We start from the raw sequence: 24904 nt of genomic DNA on the forward strand, positions 1-24904 counted from the left end.
CTGAAGAACAAACTGAAAAGATGCTAAGCCGTTTCCTGAGGTATTTCATAATATGTAAGAGTTACAGAAACAAAAAATAAGGAGCTCAGCTTCCATGAAGTAGCAGAGTTGCTTCATCCAAAGGGAAGACTTCAAAGAAGGAGCGCAGACAGTAGTTATGGAGCAGGCTGCATTAAAACCAGAACTACAAGTACTTGACTAAATCCACCGAAACACCCAAATTGTTCCATAGATCTCAAATACCCAGTTACCCTTTCTCTACAGCGTCCACACTAGTTATTTATGCAGCCCATTTAATACCTTAAATACTTCCTAATAAGTAAGTCTCTTTGGTCGTAAGATATAATTAAAATCATATAACATGAATTATAACTAATTATAGTGAAGATTTACACTGATGAGACATGGAACGACAAGCACATATACTTTATACTAATTCTTCGTTGACAGATTTTTAGAGTTATTTTTCAAATGGCCCATTTTATCTTTCCAGTGACAAATACACAGATAAAATCCTCCCATACTCGTTATGCTCCTTCCTACAGCTGCTCCTGGAAGCATTTACTCTCTGCCTCTGTGTTTCAGGGGTTTGGCACTACTTCTTTAAGTTTATTCCGCTTTGGGCCAACAACTACTCATTCACTCTGCTGCTGCCTTCCCTGCTGCCCACGTTACCTGGCCATACGTTCTCCCACAGGCTTAACTTTCAATTGCAAACAATAGCTCTTTGTGCACCGACGCTAGTCACGTCAGTAACTCTTCACATGATTTTCAGCATTGCTTCTGAAAACTAAAACGTGTATTTATTTATAGGAGGCAAAGCTCTCAGAGTCAGACCTGACAGCTTCCTATTTTAGACTGCACCGCTGGGTTTCAGCACAAACTTAGAGCCTGTCGACCTCCTGTTTGTTCTCAGTTCTGCTCTACAGGAAATGTACCAGAAGCAGAGTTGTTACAATTTAAAAGCACAAAGAAACATCCAATGGTTTCTGGCAGGTGCCCAGGAGGTGCCCAAGGCTTTAAATTAATCATATTTGGTACATCATCACGTACCATTTTTCAAGCCACCAGAAAATGTAAGAAACATTACTCAAGCATAATCCACTGTGCTCAGAATAGCAAATGTTGAGCTCAGGGTTGCAGCATAATGAGTCATAAATTAGGCAGAACTTCAGTTTAACCTTGCGTTTATTTAAGTTTATGTGTGGAATCACAGAACAATAGCAAATTATTCTATGCCATTTTATTCACCTTCTTTTCAGAGTAGAGTCCTGTTGCCACCACCTCCAAGCTAAATGAGAGCAACATTCATGCTGCTATTTGAACTTCAAGAAACAATGTGATAGCCATAGACAACATAGAACAGTGAGAAAGGAGAACTTCCAGTGACAAGGCAATAGGATAGTGCAGTATCAACATACAATGAAGAATATGTCAAGAGAAAGAAAAAAAAAAAAGCCTGAATGGAATGGCATCGATTTAGTTATGGAGATCTATTTCCCTTATATTAAACTCTATTAAGACAGCTAACAAGCAAAGATAAGCTGAAGGCCACACCAAGTGCTATGATACTGCCATTGCTTTTCCTAATAACAAAGGTTTCCAGGAGCCCAGAACTCACATCTTTCCATCAGCTAGCTTCTGTTCTGCCAGTGGACACCATTTCCAAATAATACACCCTGGGTTAAATCACAACTCGTCACATGCACAGTCCTATCCGGTCCATTAACACAGATATTTTAATTTTTTTTTTGACACATATTCCTGTATACTGAGCACATGCAATTGCTAAGCATTATCTCAAATCAACCAACACTTTCAGTAGGACCCCCAGTTATCTGCCTTTGAAGGTGACTTGTGTCAAAAGCATTTTACATTAAACACATTGCCACTCTTCCCATTTTCCACACTGAATATTCTGTATTACATGGCTGCAATGTGTGCTGTTTCAACACTGTATGGCTACTGGGTCAAAAATTAGATTTATCCATCATAATGTTGCCCCAGACAGTGGCATTTTAAATAATGATATTCTTGATAACGCATCAACAGTAAACATGTACCCATGACTGTATGTAAATGTGAAAACACACTCGAATGCAAAAAAACAGAAAGAAGTGGCAAGCTGAACAAGCTTAAAAGCAAATACTTTTCTATTAATAGGCAAGTTGGCCAGTTCAGCTTATGTCTAGAGTATGATTAGAACCCCACTGTAAAACAATTACCAAGACACTATTCTGTATTTGATGTCTGAAAGAGAAAAGACCTCATGCAGACTCTGTGTGCGCTGGCAAGTGTATTTTACTGCTGATTTTCTATGAATAAACATATGCTAAGAGTGGCTGAAACACACTGCTGGTTTTAAACATGCTTAATGTAGTATTAGGGGTTCGTTTCCAAAGCTGTTTGCCTTGTTTATCAGCTTCCTCCCTCCAGCTGGCAAAGAATACCACTGACAGCAACCCCGATCAGCTGTCTGGCACAGTACACTCATCTACAGGAGATGCATACTACTAGCAAAAAGAAAAAAAAAAGAATTTAAACAAAATGGTTCTAGCAATTTAGAAAACAGTTGTACTTTACTACTGTGAATCAATAATAACCATATAAATTATATGTCATCAAACTCATTCTATTGTAAATGTTATGGTGCAGTGCTTACTGAGCTTATAAAACTGGAGTGTAATGCTTGGGCCGCTCTGTGCAACTCCCAACAGCCTTCTGTCTACATCCTCCATTTGTGAGACCCTATAGCAAGATTACTTCTCATTTACTGGAAAATTTTCAACTGAAAAGCTGTACTATAGTTTTAAAAACTGCTACTCAATCTGTAGGCAAATATATCTAATACAGTTCAATTTGGCAGTGTTACTACACTATGCTCTTTATCATCGTTATCAATGACACTGGCACCAAGGCACCCTCAGCAAGTTTGCTGCTGACAAGCTCAGCGGTGCAGCTGACACAGCAGAAGGAAGGGATGCATCCATAAGGACCTGGACGAGCTTGAAGAGAAGCACATGAAACTAATGAAGTTTAACAAGGCCAAATGCAGGGTGTTGCACCCGGGTTGGGGCACTCCCAGATATGAGTACGGGCTGGGAGAAGAACCTGTTGAGAGCAGCACTGCAGAGAAGGACTTGGGAGTCCTGGTGGATGAAAAGCTGGACGTGAGGCAGCAGTGTGTGCCTGCAGCCCAGAAAGCCAAAAGTGACAAAACAGTGTCTGGTGTGGAAGTGCAGATGGAGCAAAGGGGTGGAACAGAATTCCTCCACGCAGAAAAAATGTTCCCCACTGACACATCAATGTGAGATGAGTTTCAGCAGTGACAACTGCAGCTCACCTCTGCTGGTGCAGGATTTTCAAGGATGGCATGCAGGCTCTTGTTCATCATTCGTGAAAATGAATAACTAATGGTGGTGACTATGCTGAAAAATAGTGTTTTGTAGTTGAATATTTGCTTTGTTAAATGTTGTTACTGTACACTTTGCACTTCTTGTAGTTCCCAAGGAAGAAACTGGAGGCATTACTTTCAATGCAAGGTACTTAAATGTGGTCCAAAACAATTCCTCTACTCACTTTGGCCCAGGCAAGCCAAAAGGTTGGACACCCATGGATTAGACGTTAGGAAGAAGTTCTTTACCTGGGGGGTGGTGAGGCCCTGGTGCTGCTGCCCAGAGCTGTGGCTGCCTCATCCCTGGAGGTCCCAAAGCCAGGTTGGATGGGCCCTGGGCAGCCTGAGCTGCTGGGGGGCAGCCCTGCCCATGGTTGGGGTTGGGGGGGGTTTGAGGTCCCTTCCAACCTAAATCATATAATTCTATGTCTGCAACGGAAATAATATTTAAAGGACAGTTTAGGTATCACATTTCATTTGGGCAATATGGATCAAGTAACAAAAAGGAAATGTTCTGACTATTTTTGAAAAAATACAGTAAAAAGGCGTAGGACTTAATACATACCCACATTCCATACTCTATTTAATGATTCATGATAAATCAGATATTTAAAGCGTATAAAGTGAATTAAAAAGTTAAAAGTTCTCTCAACAAATCATCTAAAATTCTCATTTAGATAAGATTTTTGTCATCCCACAGCTCAGGTTTAATAGATTAGTACATATTAATGATAAAAAGGATTAGCAGTTCTCTTAATTTCAGGCGATCCAGACTCGTTTTAGTTTTGACAGACCTAAACACTGTTTGTCAAACACAGCAGGTTTCATGTGGGAACCCAGGGGCTGCAGCAGATCAGGATTTCAAGGAGCTGCCACAGCTCTGCCACAGCAATGCCTGGCTCGAAGCAATGATGTCAGTGTTTCCATTCTGCACATAATAAGAGGGGAACACCCCTAAACACCGCCTTCAAACTTCACTCACTTAACACTTGCACTAAATACAAGTGTTCTACAGTACGTGGTGCAGCCCATCTCCAACACAACTAGTATTCATGAAGTGTGGAATCATCATCCTTTACCTTCAGTAATTTCCCAAGAAGATGCCCAGCCTAAGCTGGTGCCCAGTAGGGTTGGTGCAGATGGGAAGGAGGCTCACCAGCTGCAGGACATCCATCCATCACCAGGATGTCCCTCTGCAGAATGTGGCTCATCTGCTCCCTGCAGCTCCTTGAGGTTAGCCACAATTGCACATAAATGCCACTCCCTAGTCTGCACAAGAGATGTGCATCTTTTACTAAAAGAAGTAGGGTCGGGTCTCTAAACTACAAAACACAAAAGCTATCTCCTGCCATTTCCTCCACTGAAAGATCACTGGTCAATCAAGACAAAAGCTGCTACAAATTTTGCTCCAAAACCCTAATCTTGGAGATTTCTGAACTACATGCTGAATATTTAATATAAGCACAAACTCCAACATGTTTTCTGATTGATTCCCTATCGAATTTAAAGCAGAGTAAGTGTAAGATGGCTGACAAAGCAGCATTTAATTCATAGCTATATCTAGACCAGAATATCCAGCCTAATTTACACAGACAGATAGTCACAGTTCACATAATCACATACAGCAGAATATGACAGGGGAATTAAAGGACCAGGAAAGCATGTCTGAGCTACGAGCTCCCTACTCTAAATGTATTAAATGCAGCCATTTAATTCTATAGACTAACTTGGTTGTTTCTTATTTTAAGCCAAAAATTTATTTTAAGCAGGGAGTACCAACAGAATATTATAGCTTTTTTGATTACTTGAAAAATAAAGAAATGAAATAGCCAATTTAGATTTGAGCTCCCACATGCTACAAAGATGCACTAAAAGAGACAGCCAAGCAAGGAATTGTCTTATTCCACGTGCCAGTCTTCTTTTTCCAAACCAGACTGACAGCACTTGGAATTTCAGTTCACTATGCTACACTGGCATTCACCTCTGAACACTCACTGCCAGAAACAGGCATGACATTCCTCACATCTAGATTCAGGATTTTATTCCATTGTAAAGTAAAACCTGGTCTTGCAAAGTTACTCCAGCAACACCGCTGTCTTGAAGGAAATAAAAAACTTGAGACTAAAAATCTGGCTTTACCAAAACTCATTACAAACTAATCACAGTGCAAGTTCAGATGAGCTGGTGTTTCTTGAACACTTATTTGGAGAACAACATATTAAAAACTGCATCTGATAAAAACTCATTTGTTGCTGTCTGAGAGTGACAAGAAACTTGGCCTGTGTTGATTCAAACAACTCAAGCAGAAAACATTGCAAAAAGAGGAGCTAGGAGAACAACAGATCAAGTCTGAGGAGGCACACCAGCAAACTGCTTTTCTCTCCTTTGGATGGACAGTACCCACCTTCTCTTAGCACAGCACCTTCTTCCAGTTATGGCTCGAAAACATCAGCTTAACTAACTCTACTAGTTGAAAAACAACAGTCTGAGGAACACGCTGAAGATGGGGCACCATCACCAGAGACACGTGCTGAAGGTTCCTGAATTTTCTACAACACCAAACTGTGCAGAGGTGAGGGAGCTGCTGCCCTGAGGAAGGGCTCAGATCAGCTGGACTCTACTGAAGTGTCAGCACACATTTACCTTTTGTTGACCCATCACTCATGGATTAAGGCTCCCAACTTAAGACAACACTGGATCTAAGCAGCGGTGAAAGCTCTATTCTCCCTTTCTCCCCCCTCCTCTCTTTTCCCCTTGACCTTTTTTTACTCATTTTTCTTTAGTAACTATTGCCTAAACTTGCCTTAAAGCAGTTGTAAGGGTTGCACCTGTGCTAAAGTACCCCTTTATGTGTAAGGTCTCTTAATTGTTGTTAGAAAGTTGTCTACTTTTGCCTCCAAGTAGTTGACTGTTGTTAGAAAAGTCAATCACCTTATCTGTACCTCTTAGTCCCTGCTGTGACTCCATCACTCCTGCAGCCCTGCTGAGATGAGTGCCCTTTTCAGGGGACTCCAAACATTCACCTTCCTTGCAACCCACAGAGTGGGATGAGACACTTGCTAATACCTCATGTTATTGTATTGCATTTAAAGTCACATTTAAATCTAAGAAAAGATTAATTTCCGTAATCCATCCACCTCCACTTTTTTTCCTATTACTTTCCCATTACATATCATCTTTGTATATTTGTTTCTAAAGCTAACGGATGTGCCTTTTAGTAGAGAAAGTAATATCTCCAAACCTCTGAGTGATGTAACAACATGCTTTAGAGCACTCCAAAAGAAAAACAATCATAAGCGATCACAGTACAGCATTTCTAGAGAAACAATCCATAACAATGCAGTTGTTCTAATAAAGTTATACTAGCTTATGTCAAGTTTTCCTTAACTCTTCTTAATGCTCCTTTGATTTCATTGCTTTGCTCTCTCATGAGCTGGGGATGGTTCAGGAGTCTTGGTGGGTTGATGGGTAAGGGCTCCTAAAGCTATTCAAGAGCAGCAAAGAGACAGATCTCCTCCTTCAGTTTGTTTGCTGTAGGCTAACATCAGTAGCAAACTACACACCTGTTTCCTCAGCTCAGCAGCCTAGCTGGACACATTATTCCTGGATAAACCACTTAAAACACGTTTATTTGTCAAGGTATAAAAAATAACCAGAAGCTTGACTGCATCTCACAGAACAAAATACACTTCAGATCTTAGAAAACTGTCCAACTCAAGAGGCTGGCACCTAAAATAAGGATACACTGGTATTAAGTTTGATGTTCCTCACCATTCATCATCTTGACATACAAACAGGCACTACTGAAAAACAGCAGCCTAAAAGGATTTCAGAAAACAGCAGAAACATCTCTAGAAAGGACAAATGTACCAAGTGAGTTCAGTGCACTAACAGCTTGGAAATTCAGGACAATACTTCACCACGCAGGTGCTGGCATGCTGGCCCCGGACAGCAGTGGGCAGCGGCAGCACAGAAGGATGCAGAACCTACACAAACAGTCTTTAAAAAGACAATGCTGTGGATCTGCTAACACGATGAAGGGAAACAAAATCCTGTGTGTAAGCATTATCACATCATTGTGAAAGAAGAAAGAAGTGAGCCTCCAGACAGACAAAGCAGATGATGTTCTCCATATCCAAAACTGGTACAACAAGAAACAGCATCCCTGATCTGTACTGCTGGAGATTCTGGTGGGACAGTTGCCTGCCATGAGGGCAACAAAGCAGTGAAATAGACTGTCTGCAGACACTGCAGAGACCCCATCTTAAATGGCTTTCCAGAAGCAACTCCAGCAAGTGTTTGCCAGAAACAATGACACAGGGAAGAGCAGGTGTGGCTGCCTCCAAACCTAGATGAATCAGGGAGAAAAGCTTCAAAAAACAAACAACAACAACATCAAAACTAACACTGGCAATTTTTCTTCTTTCATCCGACAGACATGATACAGAAACTTTTTTGTTTGTTTGTTTTTAACAGAAAGCTACAGAAGTTTCATAGACCAAATCCTTGCATATGCTCAAATACCCTTAGGAGTAATGAGGGAGAAAATCACTTACTGGATCTTTAACTGAAAAGCTGCTAGTCAAACTTATGCCAGTGTGTAAGAGTTTGAAGGCCTATCATTTCTTCACAAGAAGAAGACTTAGTCTTAGCTATGCATTTCTCCACGATCCAATATAATTATGCAAAAGAACAATAAAACCAAGACAACTCAACTGTGTCATGAAGAAGACTCAGATAGCCAAGAGCATGGCTAAACAAAGATGGAATTAGAGACAGAAAAGCTCACCTTGTATATGCTCTGAAGGGGAGAAAGAATACTGATATTTTTAAATATTAAGAAGCCTTGCTTGGATGAGATAGACAGTAGATGATGAAGGAGAATGCAAATACAGACATTAAAAACAGAGCTAAAAAAGCCCTACAATAAACAGCACAATGAATCACAAACAATACATATCTCAAGACTAAAACAGAATAGTGGAAAAGTACAAACTCCTTCTCTGCTTCACTTTCATTTACAGCACAGTCTGCACAAATCACCACACCTTGCTGCTGTTTGAAACAGGCACAGTCCAGAATAGCCTGAACTGGGCAGTGTCTGCTAACAGAGACCTCCAACTTAAGCTCTGTAGACATGCTGAAATGTTATAAAATTCCTTCAAATACTGACATTCAAAAATAATAAAAAGCTCAAGATAAACTGCTTTAGAATTCATGCTGTTTCATAATGAAAGAATGTCCACACACTTCTTAGGCCTCTTCATTTTGCACTCTTAGTGCTGCTAAGAAAGAAGGAAAGGAAACCCTGCAGACCCTGAGGGCAGAGAACTTATCTGTAGAAGGAAGCGTCCCAAAGGACCTTGCGTTTCCTGAAGGTGACCTATCATTGTCAGATTCAAATACAAATATGTTCCTTTAAAAACAGAAAAACTACATGTTAAGCTTGAAAGCGATAAATGGCATCAATTTAGGGAGGGGAGATTAATCTCCTGTCTCTCCAGCTGACAAATTTTGAAGAAGCGGGTGTTTTGTACTCCGAAATGTCAACCAGCACTTGCATCATCTGTTACTTGCTCAAACGCATGAACATTTTTCCATCCACCACTAAGTGGAGCTGTTACTCTGGGAAAAGACTTTCTCCATAATAGCAAGTGTACTGGCAGACAAGATTTTGTCGGGAACATCTACGGTTTTCTGCAGGGTAAAAAATAAAAGAAATACTAAAGAAAAACAAAGAAGAGGGGACTGAAAGCAAGTTTTATAGTTTTGCTCTCAGTTTCTGCAGTAGAACTACTTATTATTTCTGAGAGCTATTCAGATTAACTGCTTTAATTCAACAATAAGTATGCACCAGCTAGTATTCAGCAGTTCTCGTGGGATGAACCAATGTCATAACTGTGGCTGTAAAGGTTAAGTCTGCATACAACAAACGATGGCTCCATAACTGACACAAACTGGAAACACTTCCACCTGTTTTGGCACAGATTTTTATTTTGAGGTGTAGCAACCCAAGCAAAATCTCCCACTTTGCAACTCAGAGAGGATTTGAAGCACCAAGGGAGAGCAGCACGCGGGAGATGTCCTATTTCCACCTCCATACATCATCCAATGACAAATGAAAAAACTAATAAGCAGAACATGAAGTCTACATGCCCACCATGAACTTCTGGAAAGAAAAAAAAGGAAGAAAAAAAAAAAGATTTGTTGCAACGTCACAGGAAACCCAACTATACCCAAAGGGGTTGGCTGAAAAATACACTATCATTGTTTTGTCCAGTGCAACTTGTACAGTGACAATTGGCGATGGAGACTTCCCTGATTAAAATAAACTAAGTGAGATAGAAAAGGAAACTGCAGGAAACAGTAACTACACTGGGTTTTGTGTTCATTAAGTCCCATAAATGAAAATAGAAACATGACATTTAAAAACAAAGTATGACCTGCACCTTGCTTTCAGCCCTTTTAAGCATTCAATCAATGGCAAGCAAAATTAAACTTAGCTTTGGAGACCTAAACCACTTATAATAGCAAAAGCAAGAAAAAGTAGCTGTAATTTAAGTAAAAAATAGCAAAAATAGTAACTGACAAATTCCACTGATTTTCCATACCACAATACTCCAGCAGTGACATTACTGCAATTCAGTAGGTAGGTAGTTTTTTTCAAAAGCTAAGTAAATAATAAAAATTAAATTATGTTACTGAGAAACAGACCAGAAGGAAACTATACTAATGAGCAAGAAACACGCTGTCTTAATATCACAGTCCTTTAAGAAGCACTTCAAACAATTGCAAAGGAATCTCCAGGTAAAGCAACTTCCCCACTTGGCAGCCTTGGGCAGCCCCAGAGTTGAAGCTGCTGGCCAAGGAAGGGGATGAAAAGGAAGAAAGTCCAAGAAGCTCTTGCTCCATGGAACATGAAGCCATGCTATTTGGGAGTGAGTTGTTTGCACAGCACTGACAAGCACAGCTCTCTGGGAAGCTCTGGGAGCTCACAGCTCCTCCTGGGCTGAGCAGCACTGCAGCCACCTTTTTGAGTTTCACTGTGCACATGAGGCAGCCCAATTGACAAGGCAGGAAGCCAGAGGCACAGTGTGCTTCTCCTGCTCTTTTCTTAGGTGACCACAGTTGGTCCCACCTCTCCACACTGCCCCAATTTTCTCATCTATATAACACAGATTATGAAAGCTGACAAGTGGCACTCAAAACAGAAAGGGGAGGCCTACAGCTCAAGAAGTGCAAATGTCACAGCCCAGCTCTGGCTTCCTCACTTCCCAGCTCACAGAAAAATAATGTGTCACAAGCCATAAAACCCATGAGTCATAATCCAGCTCTAACTTGTTTGCTCCATTGCTCATAGCCAAATAACGTAAGGAAGATCGATGCTTGCAGGGAAAGAATGTAAGTAGTGCAGCATAGTGCTTCTCCCTCCTGTCCTTCAGCCAGGATGTAGTAACAGGTACTGTAACAAGCCCTTATTACTACAAAATAAAGTTCATCGGCCTTTTTCAGCACCGGGACACCCTTTCATTATTAATTATCAAGTCTTACACACATAAAAAAAAGCCAAAAACATATTCCAACTTACGTTCTCTATGACAAATGTCCATTCTTTGTCTTCAAACTCTTCAGCATGAGGATCCTAGAAAAACAAACCAGAGAATTTAAGTCTAAAAATAACCCAGGGTTCAAGAAATTGTAGCTCAGCCAAGATTTCTATATACTCATAGAAATATTTTTACCCGTTGGAGAAGATAGAGTTGAAATATTTTAGTCAGGACTATGCTTCCAGGGATGTCAGTGAGATGACAAATAAGTTGTGTAAGACTACCAGAAAAGATTTAATAAAGTCTGCTACGGACACAAACACGAGGTTCGTTCTGATACAGGCCTGAAATTCCATGTCCCTTCAGCCCATGCAAAAAATAATAATAATAATGGATATCTTACTTTAATTCTTACATTCTACCTTTGAAATAAATACAACAAAACTACATCCTGCAGAGAACAGTGGAGGAATTCTCATGCTCCTACTTGGCATGAGAAGGAACAAATCTACCTCAGGCATCAAAACAGTCATCCAACCTCCTTGTGCCCATAGCATGAGGGAAACTCATAGCATAAGGGAAACTCACAGCATGAAGTCACAGCTTCAGCAGAACACCTAATTTCACTGCAAGTTATTTAGAAACCTGCCCTTCACAATGCTTCTATTGCCCTACATGCAAGGAATAAAAGCCATTTTCACCATCAGGAAGATTAGTAATAATGAGTTTCCTAGATTCAGCATTCATTTCCAATGTCATGAGTTGTCAGTCCAGTGGTGTCATCTACACTGTGCTTGTCTGAAAATAAGCTAATGGCGGAAGCATTATATCATCTACTTTGTGTCCTTACCAAAGATTCTACTTCAAGTCTTCTATCTTTAATTCATTAATTTATCACCCACTCTAACCAACTGTAACCAAGTACCTTCCATTTCTCTTGCAAGGAACATAGCTTTAGCCTTTATCCCTGACACAAAGACTAATTTTGCTATACCTCAATCTTATCTTATTATTTCTAGTTACAGGAAACCCCTCAACCACTCCTTTGCCTCTCACAGCCACACATCACAGACACTTGCAGATAAACCTCACTTCCCCATCACCGGCGCTTGCTTCCATTATAAGTGCTGAGATCCCTAAGTACCCACTGCATTCTCATGCTGTCATCTGAAGCCCATTCATGACACTACACCAATTCTATTTTGCTGTTTTAAGTTAAAACAGCGGATTGAAATATTTCACTTCTGCTTTATCTATCTCCAGCTGGACAATGTTTTCATAACTCCGTGAGTCTCACACTCAATCACTGCAGCCTTAGCTGAGTATCACCTTATCCAGGGGTCTTTGCTTTAACCATCCTGTTTCCTTCCAAGTTTTGCTTCCCAGTCAGACATCCCAGCACAGTGCTGCTGACAGAATCCAATGAGAGGATTTGCTGCTCTGCATAGCCTGGCACAAGGCTGGCTCTCCTCACAGACAGTGTCTGTGAGCTCTGACCGTGCTCACGGGTGAGTTCAGCAGCACGACCTACCATGGGGCCTGCCACCAGTTTCCTATTTAGCAGCCACAACCACGGGTGTCACATAGACAATGTGCATTTCAAAATGCATTATATCAGCAACAGGAGTGCAGTTTCAATAGCAGACAGTACTAGAAGCTGATGTCAAAATTTGACATGATTTTTTGGGCTCTCTGAATAACCCTTCAGAGATCTATTTTTGTTAATAATCATCAAAATAATTTAAAAACAATTAACACAGTTGTAAATACCAGATGACGTCATCACACATCCATCACACCAAGGAACACCACTTCGTGGCATTCTGCATTACATAAATGAAGTGCATGCTACCTGCTGCTCTCCTGCAACCTACACAGCTTCTAAAGGTATCATTTTCCGTAATCCAGCTATTAAATGCCTATCATTTTCATTAGTTAACCTTGGGCAACTACCTTTTTGTTTAAATGCTTCCTGTGATACAGCATAAAATGACATAATAAGATTTAATGGGATCATTAATCACTTTAGGTTTAATATGCTACTCCTTAATATGTGACTAAACTCTTAAATAATTCCTCTTGCTCCATTTCCTTCCTAACTGCCCCAAACCCTATCCATGCAAGCTGACAAGTGTTCCCAGAGCCCCTTGCAAAGTCAGGGCCCACAATCCTTTATCTCGTGCAGCACACAAAGCATCATGATGTTGCCCACACAAGTCAAATATCTGATTTCTTGTGAATGGCAACAATGCTGATTCACACCTCTGAAAGCTATAGAATCTCTACATTTCTAATAACTGAATAAACATAGATGAGATGAAATATGCTACAATACGGACATTCTGTATATACTGTTTGTATATTTGCATATTTTTTCCATACATATATATATATATATATATATATTAGGAGTAATAGCTGTTGACAGTCTTGAATTTGACTCAAAAGCAGGAAACCTCAAATGAGCTTATACAGATATGCCTCAGCATTTTGCTGTTAGAGGCATGTAGGTGGCTTCACTGTTCTTGCCAACGTGGTTTTATTACAAATCGGAGCAGCACACACAGCCTTATTTCTAGCTAACTTAAAACTGTATTACATGATCAGCATTAGCAGACTTTTGCACGTACAATTAGAGCTGCAACAGCTTCCACTGTAACCACCTCTTCACCCTTTGGGCTAACACTTCCCTGTACGGTCTCTATAAAAAGGGACATTTCTGTGAAAATGATTAATCCTTTCTCTTATTTTGGACTTGCAGAGGATAAATACCAGTAAAAAGCGTAACACATACTTACACTACTCTATGGCTAATCCATACTCCCTATTCAGTCGTCATATAAAACTCAAGCAATTAATTTAGCAAACAGATGACTGTTTTTTAAGGAAAAGCAGTGTTGCAATGCAAAGACTAAGTCCAGCAGTAGTAACCACAGCAACCTTCAAAATTTTCACCATATGAATGTCCTCTGGGATAACACACTCCAGAAAGCCCCACCTCGCCCACAAGCAGGTCAATGAAGATGTACAGCTGGAAACACCTGAAGGCAAGAGTTACATTCTCAAGCATCCTTCCAAAAACAAACAGTAAGGAAAGCTGCCTTAAAAGCTCAAGGAACTGTCAGTCTCTAGTATTTTTCCCAGTCTGGAACTGTCTCATAGCATTACAACCCCACTAACACAGAAGGAACATGAGTCAGCAAGAGCCAAGCATTTTACTGATAATAATCTATCAGTGCACTGCAAATGCACTACCACACTCCATCCAATAATCACAGTTTTACCTTGAATTGAAAATCATAATTGGGTAAAGAGACTGAAATACTGCTCATTTCTCCTTGTTCTATTGCATTAAAAAAATTAAAGAAAAAAATTCATCGCTTTAAGTATTGAGAGGTCAGCCCATTTTCCCATTTTTCTTTCTGCACACATTCATTTCTCAGTAAGATACTCCTCTTCAGAGTCTTCAGATGTAGTTTTGGAGCTTTCTTTTTTCTTTTTCTTTTTTTCCTTCTGGCAAGTAGATTATCTTAGTGTTCAAAACTATTGCTCAGGTGGGAAGTCAGTAGGAACTGTGCAAAGGGAAAGATACCACGTTACACAGGGAGAATCACATCCCCCACTCTCCTCTCAAGGTCAGTGCAGTGCTTTGTCCAACTCCTGGCTCCGTGGAGGACCACCCCAAAATCAGAACCTATGTCTGAGAGCACAGCCCAGTTGCTTCTTGAACTGCATCAGCTTGGTGCCATGACCACTGCCCTGCGGAGCCTGACCACCCTCTCAGTGAAGAACCTTCTCCTGTAATCGGAATAAAAGGAAGGCATCACAAACATGGAGCTGCTCCTCCTCCTGATTAGCAGCCAGAGCATCCAGGAAAAACCTCCAGAATGTTAACATGAGAAGCATTCTTCCTTCCTTCCCTGTGCCTCCTCCCTAAGCTTTCCTGGCTTCTGAAGCTTGTCTTTCCATTATATCACATCATGCCAGCCTTAATCTTTGGTCTTTCTTCTAGGGAAAGAAAAGGACTTAAGGACTGTCATACTGAATCAGATCAAGTGATGACAGGGTTTGTGATCTTCCTCTGCCAGAGGCCGACAGCAGATGCTCCGGGTAGTCCTACATCTGCCCTCAGCATGCGTACTTGGCTGTTGAAAGGTGCATAAGACTCAGAATTTGACCCAGATCTTGATGCTGTGTTGTTTATATAGATCTGATTGGCGTAGAAAAATGTCATAGGGCTCTGTTGAGTTTTTTTCTTCTGAGCTTTCAGAAGGCAGCAAGGGCCGAGCAGACCAGACCCTGTATATCACTACAGCAATTTCATTAACACTTGCAGCTTCCCATAAAGCCTCTAGGCTAACAAAACAACACAGACTGATTTTTTTTCTTGTTCAAACTTTTTTTTTTTTCAAATAGCCTTTACATTAACACCAGATATTAAACTGTTTAGTGTGCAAACAGAACTTTCCATCTCCCACTTCCCTGAGCTTATCACTTTCATATCTGACACAGACCATCTTGTCTTATCTACATGGTTGATTTTCTTGTATGAATTAACCTCTATGGAGTCAGGTTAAAGCCAGTGGTCTCTCCTGAACTGGAACAAGCACGTTCTGAACCTGGATTTGCTCTTCACTTATAGGAGATAGCTTTATTGAAGGCTTTCTCTCCTCTGAAGCAGGAGAGAAAAAAATGCAGGGTGACATTAGTGAAATACACTTGTTTATAGTAAGCTAAATTACATGAAGTCATGTGTGTTCTATAATAAGCCTACCAACTTCATGGAAAAAAAAAAAACTGAGGAAAAGCAGCTTTTTCAGAGAGACAGGTTTTGTTTATGACAAGGGAAATATGTACCATTTGATAATCAGAAAATGGCTTTGTTCTGTGTGGTACTACAGGGTATGCATGTTCATATCCCAGCAGAAAACACTACAGTATTTCACAATGCAAAGGATTCATCACACATATTACAGCCTGTTTACGGGAATAACTGATGACATGCATACTAGTCAGTTGTCTTTATTAGTGTTTGAAATTATAAACTTTTATATAAAAATGTTCATTGCAGGAGAGTTGAACCAGACAGACATCAGAGGTCCCTTCCAACTCTAAGGATTTTATGATTCTGTGATTCTACACGAACATTTATCTATGAATATATATCTATACACACACACACACATTCAGCCTGAAACCAAGCCAGAATTCCCCCAGAACCACATGCTCTCTGCTACACTGAATCTACCTTTCCCCCTTCCAGCTGTCCCACACCCAAGCTAAATTTTAGAGGCGAGCAGTACAGCAAAATCCTCAAAGACTGAGAGCCACAAGACATCCCACCCATCCACTGGGGAGAGGTGGGATTTCAGGAACAGTGTGAAATCCAGCAGTGGCCCCCATCGCTTGGGCTGGCTGGGCACAGAGCTGTTCTTGGGATTACCTAGGGCTGCTAACCTCACCTACCTGTCCTGGCTGCCCTCCTCGCTTCATGCAGCACAGCTCTCGTTCTGACTTATGGGGGATGTTTTGTTTTTGCAAAGCAAAGCCTCACAACTTAAATTCCAAAAAGAAAACAGACATTAACACCTCAAAGGTGGTATGATTTCTGTTTGTGCATACTGAAGGGCACACACTCAGTTTCTGAGTTGTAATCCAAGTATGACTGAGGCTGTCAAGAAAGACGGTGGGATTTATTCCGAGAAATATGCGGGGATGAGAATACTGGCAACCACACTGGTCCCCTTTTCTATCTACTGTATTCTTATTTTACTCATAACTGATTGTTTTGTCCTTAGAAGACTATGCCTTTTAAAGAGTCTTTTCTCAGATCTTGGAATGAAGAGCTGGTAGTCTTCCCTGTTGCTGCAACAATACCCTGGTGTGATAAACCACGTGTTGTTACTGACAAAACAAGGGCTGTTTGTAATCAAGTGAGGCAAAGTCCATGCTTACTACAGATGAACAAATATTTCTACTTGGGAAGTTCACTTTGTTTTTAGGCCAGAAATCTGCTGCAATTTAAACACTCAGAGTACAACTGACACTCACTTGGCTTTGCTAAAAGCACTGACCTTAGCTGACATGGAATTATTTCTCCTTTATAACCTCTCGCATTCGATATAAGCGTGTGTTTATACACACAGACACAATTTATACAGGGTATCACATATGACAGCTAAACCTTGCTTATGCAGGGACTCTGAAAGCGAACTTCTGGAGCGCAACCATGGCAACAATGAAAAATGTGAATTCAGTTAGCTTTTCTGGCACTTGTGGATCTTTCTATGAAAGCAATACAAATCACGGACTTAAAATGCACAGTACATTGATTGTTTCACAGTGCTTCTTTCCTCCCATTTTAGCTGAGAATTCCAAGGCACAACCAAAGCCCAGCACACAGCACAGATGAGAAAGAAGTGACACTCAGAATAGATGGAACTTTTCCTGTAATGAGCACGTCGGCTGGCAGGATGGACAGAAGCCAGAGCTAGGTACTGGAGGCTCAATCAACGCATCTGTTTGATGCTTCTCCCTACATGACTTCACAGCATTATAATGTTTTATTAGAAAAGCAGAATTAAGTGAAAGGAGACACTTTATTTGAAATGAAAGTTTTCTGCATGTAGGTTATTTTCTCTTCAGTACTTGCTCTGTTTGCTTAAGAGTTACAGATGCATTCCTGGGAGCAAGCTAATACTCAAAATAGGGATGTGCAGATAATGCAAAGTACCTCGTCTGCTGACCCAAACAGGCACTTCCCCAGCCAGCTCTCAAGTGTCCATAGATGGCTACTGAAGAGGATATTCTTAACATTCTCATCAGCACTTGAAACCTCGACTTATCTCCTAATCCCACCAGCAACACATTTCAACAGCCACTTACAACCACACAGCCACTACATTGTGAACAATTTCCCAAAACACGTAGCTGTCAATTTCAGAGTCTGCTCTTCCCTTCCCTGTGCTTCTATTTCAAACAGCACCACTGCACTCATTTGTTGTCTGTGATTGCTACAAAGTTCTGTCAGAGCAACCTGTTCCCATCAGTAGGTTCTGGCAGCGTGGCCGTGGAGCCCACAGCTTCCCTCTGCTTCTCAAGTTGTAGTGTAGGGGGACAACCAGTGCTTCTTAGAACAGCAAGGCCACGTTAAACATGGTTATTGCAAACTGGTAAGTGTTCAGTGTTTACTCCCCTTCACATGGAGGGAACTCCTGAAGGGACTTCAGGATGGTAAAGTAAGACTATTTTTTTCTGAGCTTTACAGCTTTAAGTGTTATAGCCTCCCTCCCTCCAGCGGAAATGATATAAATACCTAACTTGGAAGTCAGCTCCCAGAAAAGCTACTGTAGTCTGCTATTACATGCTTCTAACTCCTCTAGTACCAGCCAGCCAATCCATCAACTGTGCAAAAAATAGCCAGCTCCTTTTGACCATCTTCACCCAGAACATACCAGCTACACAAACAGCAGCTCTTCAGGTGCCAGGACAGTCCCACGCCACAGCTGAATGCTGATGCCATGCCCTGCCAGCAAGAGCATTTTTCACTCACAGCCATTCATCTAGGCTGTTCTCACAGAGACAATAAATAGGGCTTCTTCTGGTGCATTACCCAACTTGCTCAAAAAGCAGTGCTTTGTCACACATGCAGATTTTTATGGGGAAAAAAGGTGGGCTTGGTCAATCATGGGCATCCTTTTTGGAGGAGCCAGAGGATCGATTTGAGCAGATTTACATAAAAGCTGTCTGAGACTGTGGATTGCAGGAGTGGGGTGGGAGGCACTTGTAGACCAGAGACATTGCATCGCAGAACTGAAGTAGTTTAGTACTTAGTTTAGAACTAAGTACTTAGTTTAGAACTGAAGTAGTTTAGTAGTTGGGTAGAGATAGTGATAGGAGGATGGTTGGACTAGATGATCTTATAGGTCCTTTCCAACCTTATGAACTTATGAACTTATGAACTTATGAACTGCATCCAAACAAAACTTCATTTCTACCTCCTTATGTAACTTGCTAGCACACACACAATGAAGAACTGTGAGCATTTCTGCTTCACTTTTAGTGTTAAAAATATTAAGTAACGTCTAACGCCTTACATAATCATATTCAGATTAAACAGATATGCAGCATAGTCACATAATGGTGTTAAATGTCTTAATCTAGAGGCCCTTGAAGCATGCAAAGGCAAACAATTTCTGCTAGTGAACTTTTGAACTTCAGTTGAAGACTACGTGTCTGCTATGAAGACAAATTTATGACAGCATCACCAGCAACCAAGCAGGCTTCCTTTCACTGGCCATACAAGGACAAGAATATATGAGAGAGAAATCCCCTTTACAATCTTAACGAACCAAATCATAAACTTACATTTGTGAGCTTACTGGCTAACTAGAAGCCACTTCTAACAAGTTATTCAGGGAAGTCCCAAAAACAAGACACAGAAATAACTTTTGCCCTAGGCTGTAAAGGGTACAGTTATAAATAAGGACACGTGTCCAAAGCTGCAGTTTATCTTAACGCAGAAAGGACTCTGCCCATCACTATTAGAGAATTAAATTCTAGCATAACCATCTATTTCTCTCCTTGCTTTGTTTATTTAAACAACAACAACAAAAAAAAACGCATCTCCTTAGAAAAAAACATCCTGCTGAATCATAAATTCTCTGTACCATTCAATACCCCAAAACCTCTCTTAAGATTGAGCTAAGGCAAGTACTCTGGTGTTAGTGCAACATCCTAAATACTGTGAAATTTGAAGCTGGACTGTCTTTCTTAATCAAGACAGAAACAATCACTGCATTGCAGCTGAACAAGGAACTCTGGAAATGGCTGTTTTCATGACTTCTGGCTTATTTAAAGAAAACCAATCAGACTAAAACCTATGCCAAGCATTTACACATGAACTACGTGCATACTCACACACGTACTCAGTTCTATGCCAGTGACTCACTGTAATCAGCCCAGTGGGACATTTCATGTTAACTACAACAGCTACCTTTGGCAGGACACAGACCTGTGTCCTTCTCTCCTGTGGAACTAAGGCCGTGCAGGTAACGACTTAAACCCACAAACATGTCATTTTTTTGTGGGTGTTGCTTACAAAACATGAAATATTATTAAAAAAAAAACCCCACAAACGTACCTTAAAAAGCGTCACAGTAATTTCAACATTTTCAGGAACAGGCCATACCACCACTCCACGGTATGGGTTTTTGATTCCAGGCTGCCAGCTATGAGCCTAAAGAAAGAAAAGAAACAGTTGTCTTAAAAACAGGCCTGACCCTCACTGGGCCCAGCAGCACAGGCTGATATAACAAGTCACTGACCCCAAAAGGCTGCTTTCTTAAATGCATGGCTCCATGCAACACTCTAAAGGACATCATTAAGAATGGGCAGTAAGGAAACCCAGACCATTAGCAGAAGTTATTTCAGTAGCTCAAGTTGTCCTTACAAGTTCCTGAGCTCAGGCTTTTAAGTATACAGCACAGGGCAGCACACTCAAGAGTCCTACTAAAACCAAGGCTGTGAGGACAAAGCTTCTGTAACAAGATGAGCTTTATTTTGGTTTTATTCACATGAGGGAATGTTTTATTTGAAGAAAATATGGTAAGTGCAGTATACAGTATGGACATGGCCATTTTTACACATGATAGGGCAACAAAAAAAAACAAAAACAATTTATAATACAGATTAAATGCTACAACAACACTTCAATCCTTAAGAATTAGTAGGCTGAGGTACCTAGAAAGAATAATTTAAAAACACAGCAAAATAACCTGAGAACTTGTCTACCTTTGCTCATCAGTTTGGACGGATGCAAAATCAGTACTGAAACTGTAACAGCTAGTCCTGAAAAATGCTAACTGTGAGCGCTTCTGTTTTGGAATAAGCACGATGGATGGATGGGTTGGATGCAGAAGTGGAAGAACTAGGAAGAGCCACAAAGCTGAAGAATGGGGAAGCTGTGGGCACAAAGCAGCCTAAGTGTCAGCAAGAATAAAGAGCCCTGTCTGCCCCCGCAGCCATACATGCACTGTACACATATTTCCATCCAAAGACCTTTGTTTTCTTGCTGAACATTGCCAACTCCCTTGTGATTTTATCAGATTTTTTGCCATCTTTGGTTTTTTTTTGAGATGTCTAATTAGACCGGAAACTTCAACAAGTTTCTATGTCTTGTGCTTGCAGAATCCAATTAAGTATAGTGTGACCAGGGACACCTGAAGAAGGGAGGGGAAGAAAACAGCGATTTGAGAGAATCCAATTTCTACAGTTTTTAATCCATGAATTTCAACATAATCTCATTACTCTTAGGCAGGCCTGGATGAACTTCTGAGCAGCTGAGCAAACAACACTGTCCATAGCTTTACTCTGACAGTTTAATTCATACTAAAAAGGTGCACAGAACACACTGCAGCAGCTGCCATTCCCACAGCAGCAGTCCCAGCCCCATTCACTGTCCCTTCCAGCTCCCAGCACCATTCCCCCTGTGTCTGATGGGGATGAGCAGTGGGCAAAGGGCTGCAACCAGAGCTGAATGTGCACTCACCCACCGGTCAGTCTGTCCTCAGGTGCCACCTTGTAAACAGGCAACATTCAGACAAAAATGGATCATAACCAGCAGCTTCTCCTCTACAGAGGGATCTCCATCCTCTTTCCAGACACCACCTTTCACAAAACTAATGGCCTCTCTGGAACCAACACCTTTCTGACAGTTTTGGCCGATGCTGACACATGCCAGACCCCTGCTGCCCGAGGTCCAGATGCTGCCAGCCTGCTCAGCCAAGGATCACCTTTACAAAACAAACTGGCAGATGAGCACTCCCTGGTGCAGGCAAAGCTTTGGTTCAAGAACTCATCAGCATTGCCTCCTACCACAAGAGTTGGTGACAGGCAATAAGCACTCGCACACGCTATCCATGATTTTCTGTCACTGTGTCAGGCACATCACCAGGAGACAAGTCCTAGCTAATGAGCTTCTAAAGCAAAGCTGTTCTGTGATCAGCTGAACAGCACTAAATCCTCAAAGAAACACTGTACCAAACAGCCCCACAAAAAAGTAACACTGAAACTACATCTGGGTTGCTGGGAAGGGGAAAGAGAAAACAAAAGGGGGAAAACGCAGGGGAAGTACTAATAACGATCATTCAAAATTAACATGGGGAGTGTTATTCTAATGCAGCTGGGGACCTCCACATTGCAGCTTCTTGAAATCTGATTTGCTCCACCACCATTTTAACACCCCCCACCCCACAGCTGCTTTGCTACGTGAGCTGGATCAGCACACCTGCCAGGAGCAGGCCTGTCAACGCTTTCAGCCCCGCTCTGAGAGACAGTTTCCGGCAGAGCTCAGCGAAGAAAGCCCAATGCATCTCTGCAGCTCTTCAAACCCAGCTTCAACTCCTCACTGGGCTGCACCAGGCAGACTTCTCCCTCGTCTCCTACTCATCCTTGCTCCCGTTCCCTCTCATCCCATCCCCGCATCAGGGAGGCATTAGCAGTCTGGCACACACAAGTGCCTTGAGTGCAGCCCTCCCCTCCAGCAGCTCCCAGACCTGAGGGGTGAGAGTCAAAGCCCACAGCAGAAATGCTCTGTTGAATTTCTAGGAGAAAAACAGCGACTCCTTTTCTTCTGCCAGGGAAAACAAGAGGAAAATACACAGTGTGAGGGCTAGTTTAAATAAGGAAACAGGAGCTACAGGAGGGGTTGCTGAAATGCCCTATAAATAGACTTGGACCGTGACTGATCGTCCAGCCTACTGCATTGCTTGGCACAAGACATAGGCTTGCTGAGGAGTAAAGTTGCTTAAGACAGCATCTGGAGGTGGATCCTACAGACTTCCACAGGCACTTCAGGCTACCCAGATCTTTCTCCAGTGTGTTGTTTTTTTTCTCTGAAATGCTGACAGTCACAATCTGGACAGCTTACTTTTCTATCAACACATCTGTGATGCTGGGAATGTCTCAACTGTTCTGCTCTGGTTGAACTGGGATGATACATGAGACACCTCTGAGGTTTGGCTCTCTAGTTCCAGCATGGAGAACCTTTAAAGCTGCACGGTGGAGCTTTCAGGGCCAGATGATGAAAATGTCCAGTGATCCTCCAACACACCTTCCCATGAACACCTTCAATTTACCAGCACACATCTGTTACAAATGTTATTGTGCATCCATATATTACAGCTAAAAAGATACAGAACAACTGATAAGCTCAGAAAATGAACAATAACTGGTCTGTAGAAAACAAGTTTGCTAGCACCAGGCTAGCTGCTCAAGCTTCATGTGATGTGACTCATACACATTGGTGACACATTCGCTGAATACATGATTCATGCTCTCTTTCCCCAGACCTTGCCTTATTCCCAACCCTGGACAGAGGATGCTCAGTTAAAGAAGCAGTGCTTTCATCTCCTCTTCACGTAAGTTTCAGGTCTCATCTCTATATAAAACTGAATGCAGAGTTATTATTCCTCATGGTTTCCGGGACATCCAACCCTTCTAGCCACTGCACTTCCAAACACAACCAAATTTTAACTTTATGGGGTCCCTGGAGAACAGGAGGGTATTTTAGTCTCCAATTTACAAGCAGAGGAAAAATAGGCAGTTCCCACTGATTTTGCACATTCTTAAATCATCTAGGACCACCAAATTCCTCAAGGCAGCATTTTATCATGTAACGGGGAAGCAGCCTTTTTTGTTCGTTTCCTACACCTCCAACAAACACCTCCAACTTCCTTACCAAACAAGCAGTTTCACTCACTGCTCAATCGCTGTGTTCTCTCTAACCATTCTCAGCTTAATGAGGAGGCAGTGCTGTGGAAAACAATTTGCAGTTGCCTTATTAAAGGGTACATCACATGCCTAAAAGACTATGTGCCAACTGTAAGAGTGACTCACGCTAATTCTGAGTGCTTGCATTTGCAACCCTACATGACTTCTCTAATTTACTAGTAAATCCACAGGCTCAGGAGTGCCATTACCGAACTGCACTGGTTGCAGGCAGTCACCAGCATGCTGAAGCCACAGAGTGCCTTTATAACACCTGTCAGTGAAGGAGCTCAGAATAAGGGCTGGCACTTGGCAATGAAGGAGCCAGGAAAGGCAACAGATTGCCAAGGACAGAAAAACAGGTGGTCCCACTGCTGCTTTATTGATGGTCCTCAGAAAGCTGGGTGGGCAGCTTTGGTGGACAAGGGATCCTTTCTACTCCCTACATATAGATCCCTTTTACTCCCTGTCCCTCTGCTTCTCTTGGCTCTGCTCCTACTGTTTTAGTCTCTTCTCTGTTCCTTCTCCTCTATGTGAGCAGCCTTTGAGAAACCTGCAGCAGAAGTGCTGAAATCACAGGAAAGGCACCTTCTCTCCACTTTGATCAAGAAGTATCTTTGAAGAATAATTCTGCAGGCTCTCAAGAAGCAAGTGCAAATTTGATTCTTCAGAAGTGTGTAATGAAAGCGTGTCTACATGTGTTCACAGGAATGGCAGAAAGTACCCCTTCAACATCACGGAAACAGCTCTTTTCAAATTGAAATTTCCTAGTTCAAAGCCTGGAAATTCAAGAGCATCTCAATAAAGTAAAGGTAAACATATTTATAACACATTTTTCCTTGTTCTACACCAGAGCAAAGACATTCCTTCCTTCCTTCAGAATCCAGCAAAGGCCCACTAAGATGATGAGGGGACAAGAACAACCTTCAGAAGAGGAGAGACGTGGCAGTCCCATCTCAGCGTACAAAAGGGGAGGCTCAAGGGGATCTCATCAATATGTACTCAAAACTCCTGAAGCAAGGCTGTGAAGAAGCCAGAGCTAGGCTCTGTTCAGTGGCACTCAGTGAGAGGACAGGACCACAGCAGGCTCCCCCTGACCATCAGGCAGCACTTCTGCACTGTGCAGGTGATGGAGCACTGGCACGGGGACCCAAAGGTGGTGGGGTGTCATCTTTGGAGATCTCCAGCAGCTGCC

At 41.7% G+C, this 24904-nt stretch overlaps 1 protein-coding gene across 10 annotated transcripts in view; it reads right to left on the bottom strand.

The window, feature by feature from the left end:
• Positions 1–24904, bottom strand: part of EHBP1 (EH domain binding protein 1) — a 187769-nt gene that overhangs the window by 138769 nt on the left and 24096 nt on the right. For all 10 annotated transcript variants that reach the window (XM_065739580.1, XM_065739576.1, XM_065739579.1 and 7 more), the window contains exons 3-4: positions 20084–20179; positions 10983–11036 (exon numbers count right to left, since the gene is read on the bottom strand). In XM_065739580.1, coding sequence (XP_065595652.1) covers positions 10983–11036; positions 20084–20179 — 150 coding nt within the window. The remainder of the gene's footprint in view (positions 1–10982; positions 11037–20083; positions 20180–24904) is intronic.

The sequence above is a fragment of the Cyrtonyx montezumae genome, unplaced genomic scaffold (genome assembly GCF_038088225.1).
Source record: "Cyrtonyx montezumae isolate F1298 unplaced genomic scaffold, pur_monq_1.0 scaffold_24, whole genome shotgun sequence".
In the NCBI taxonomy this organism is placed as follows: Eukaryota; Metazoa; Chordata; class Aves; order Galliformes; family Odontophoridae; genus Cyrtonyx; species Cyrtonyx montezumae.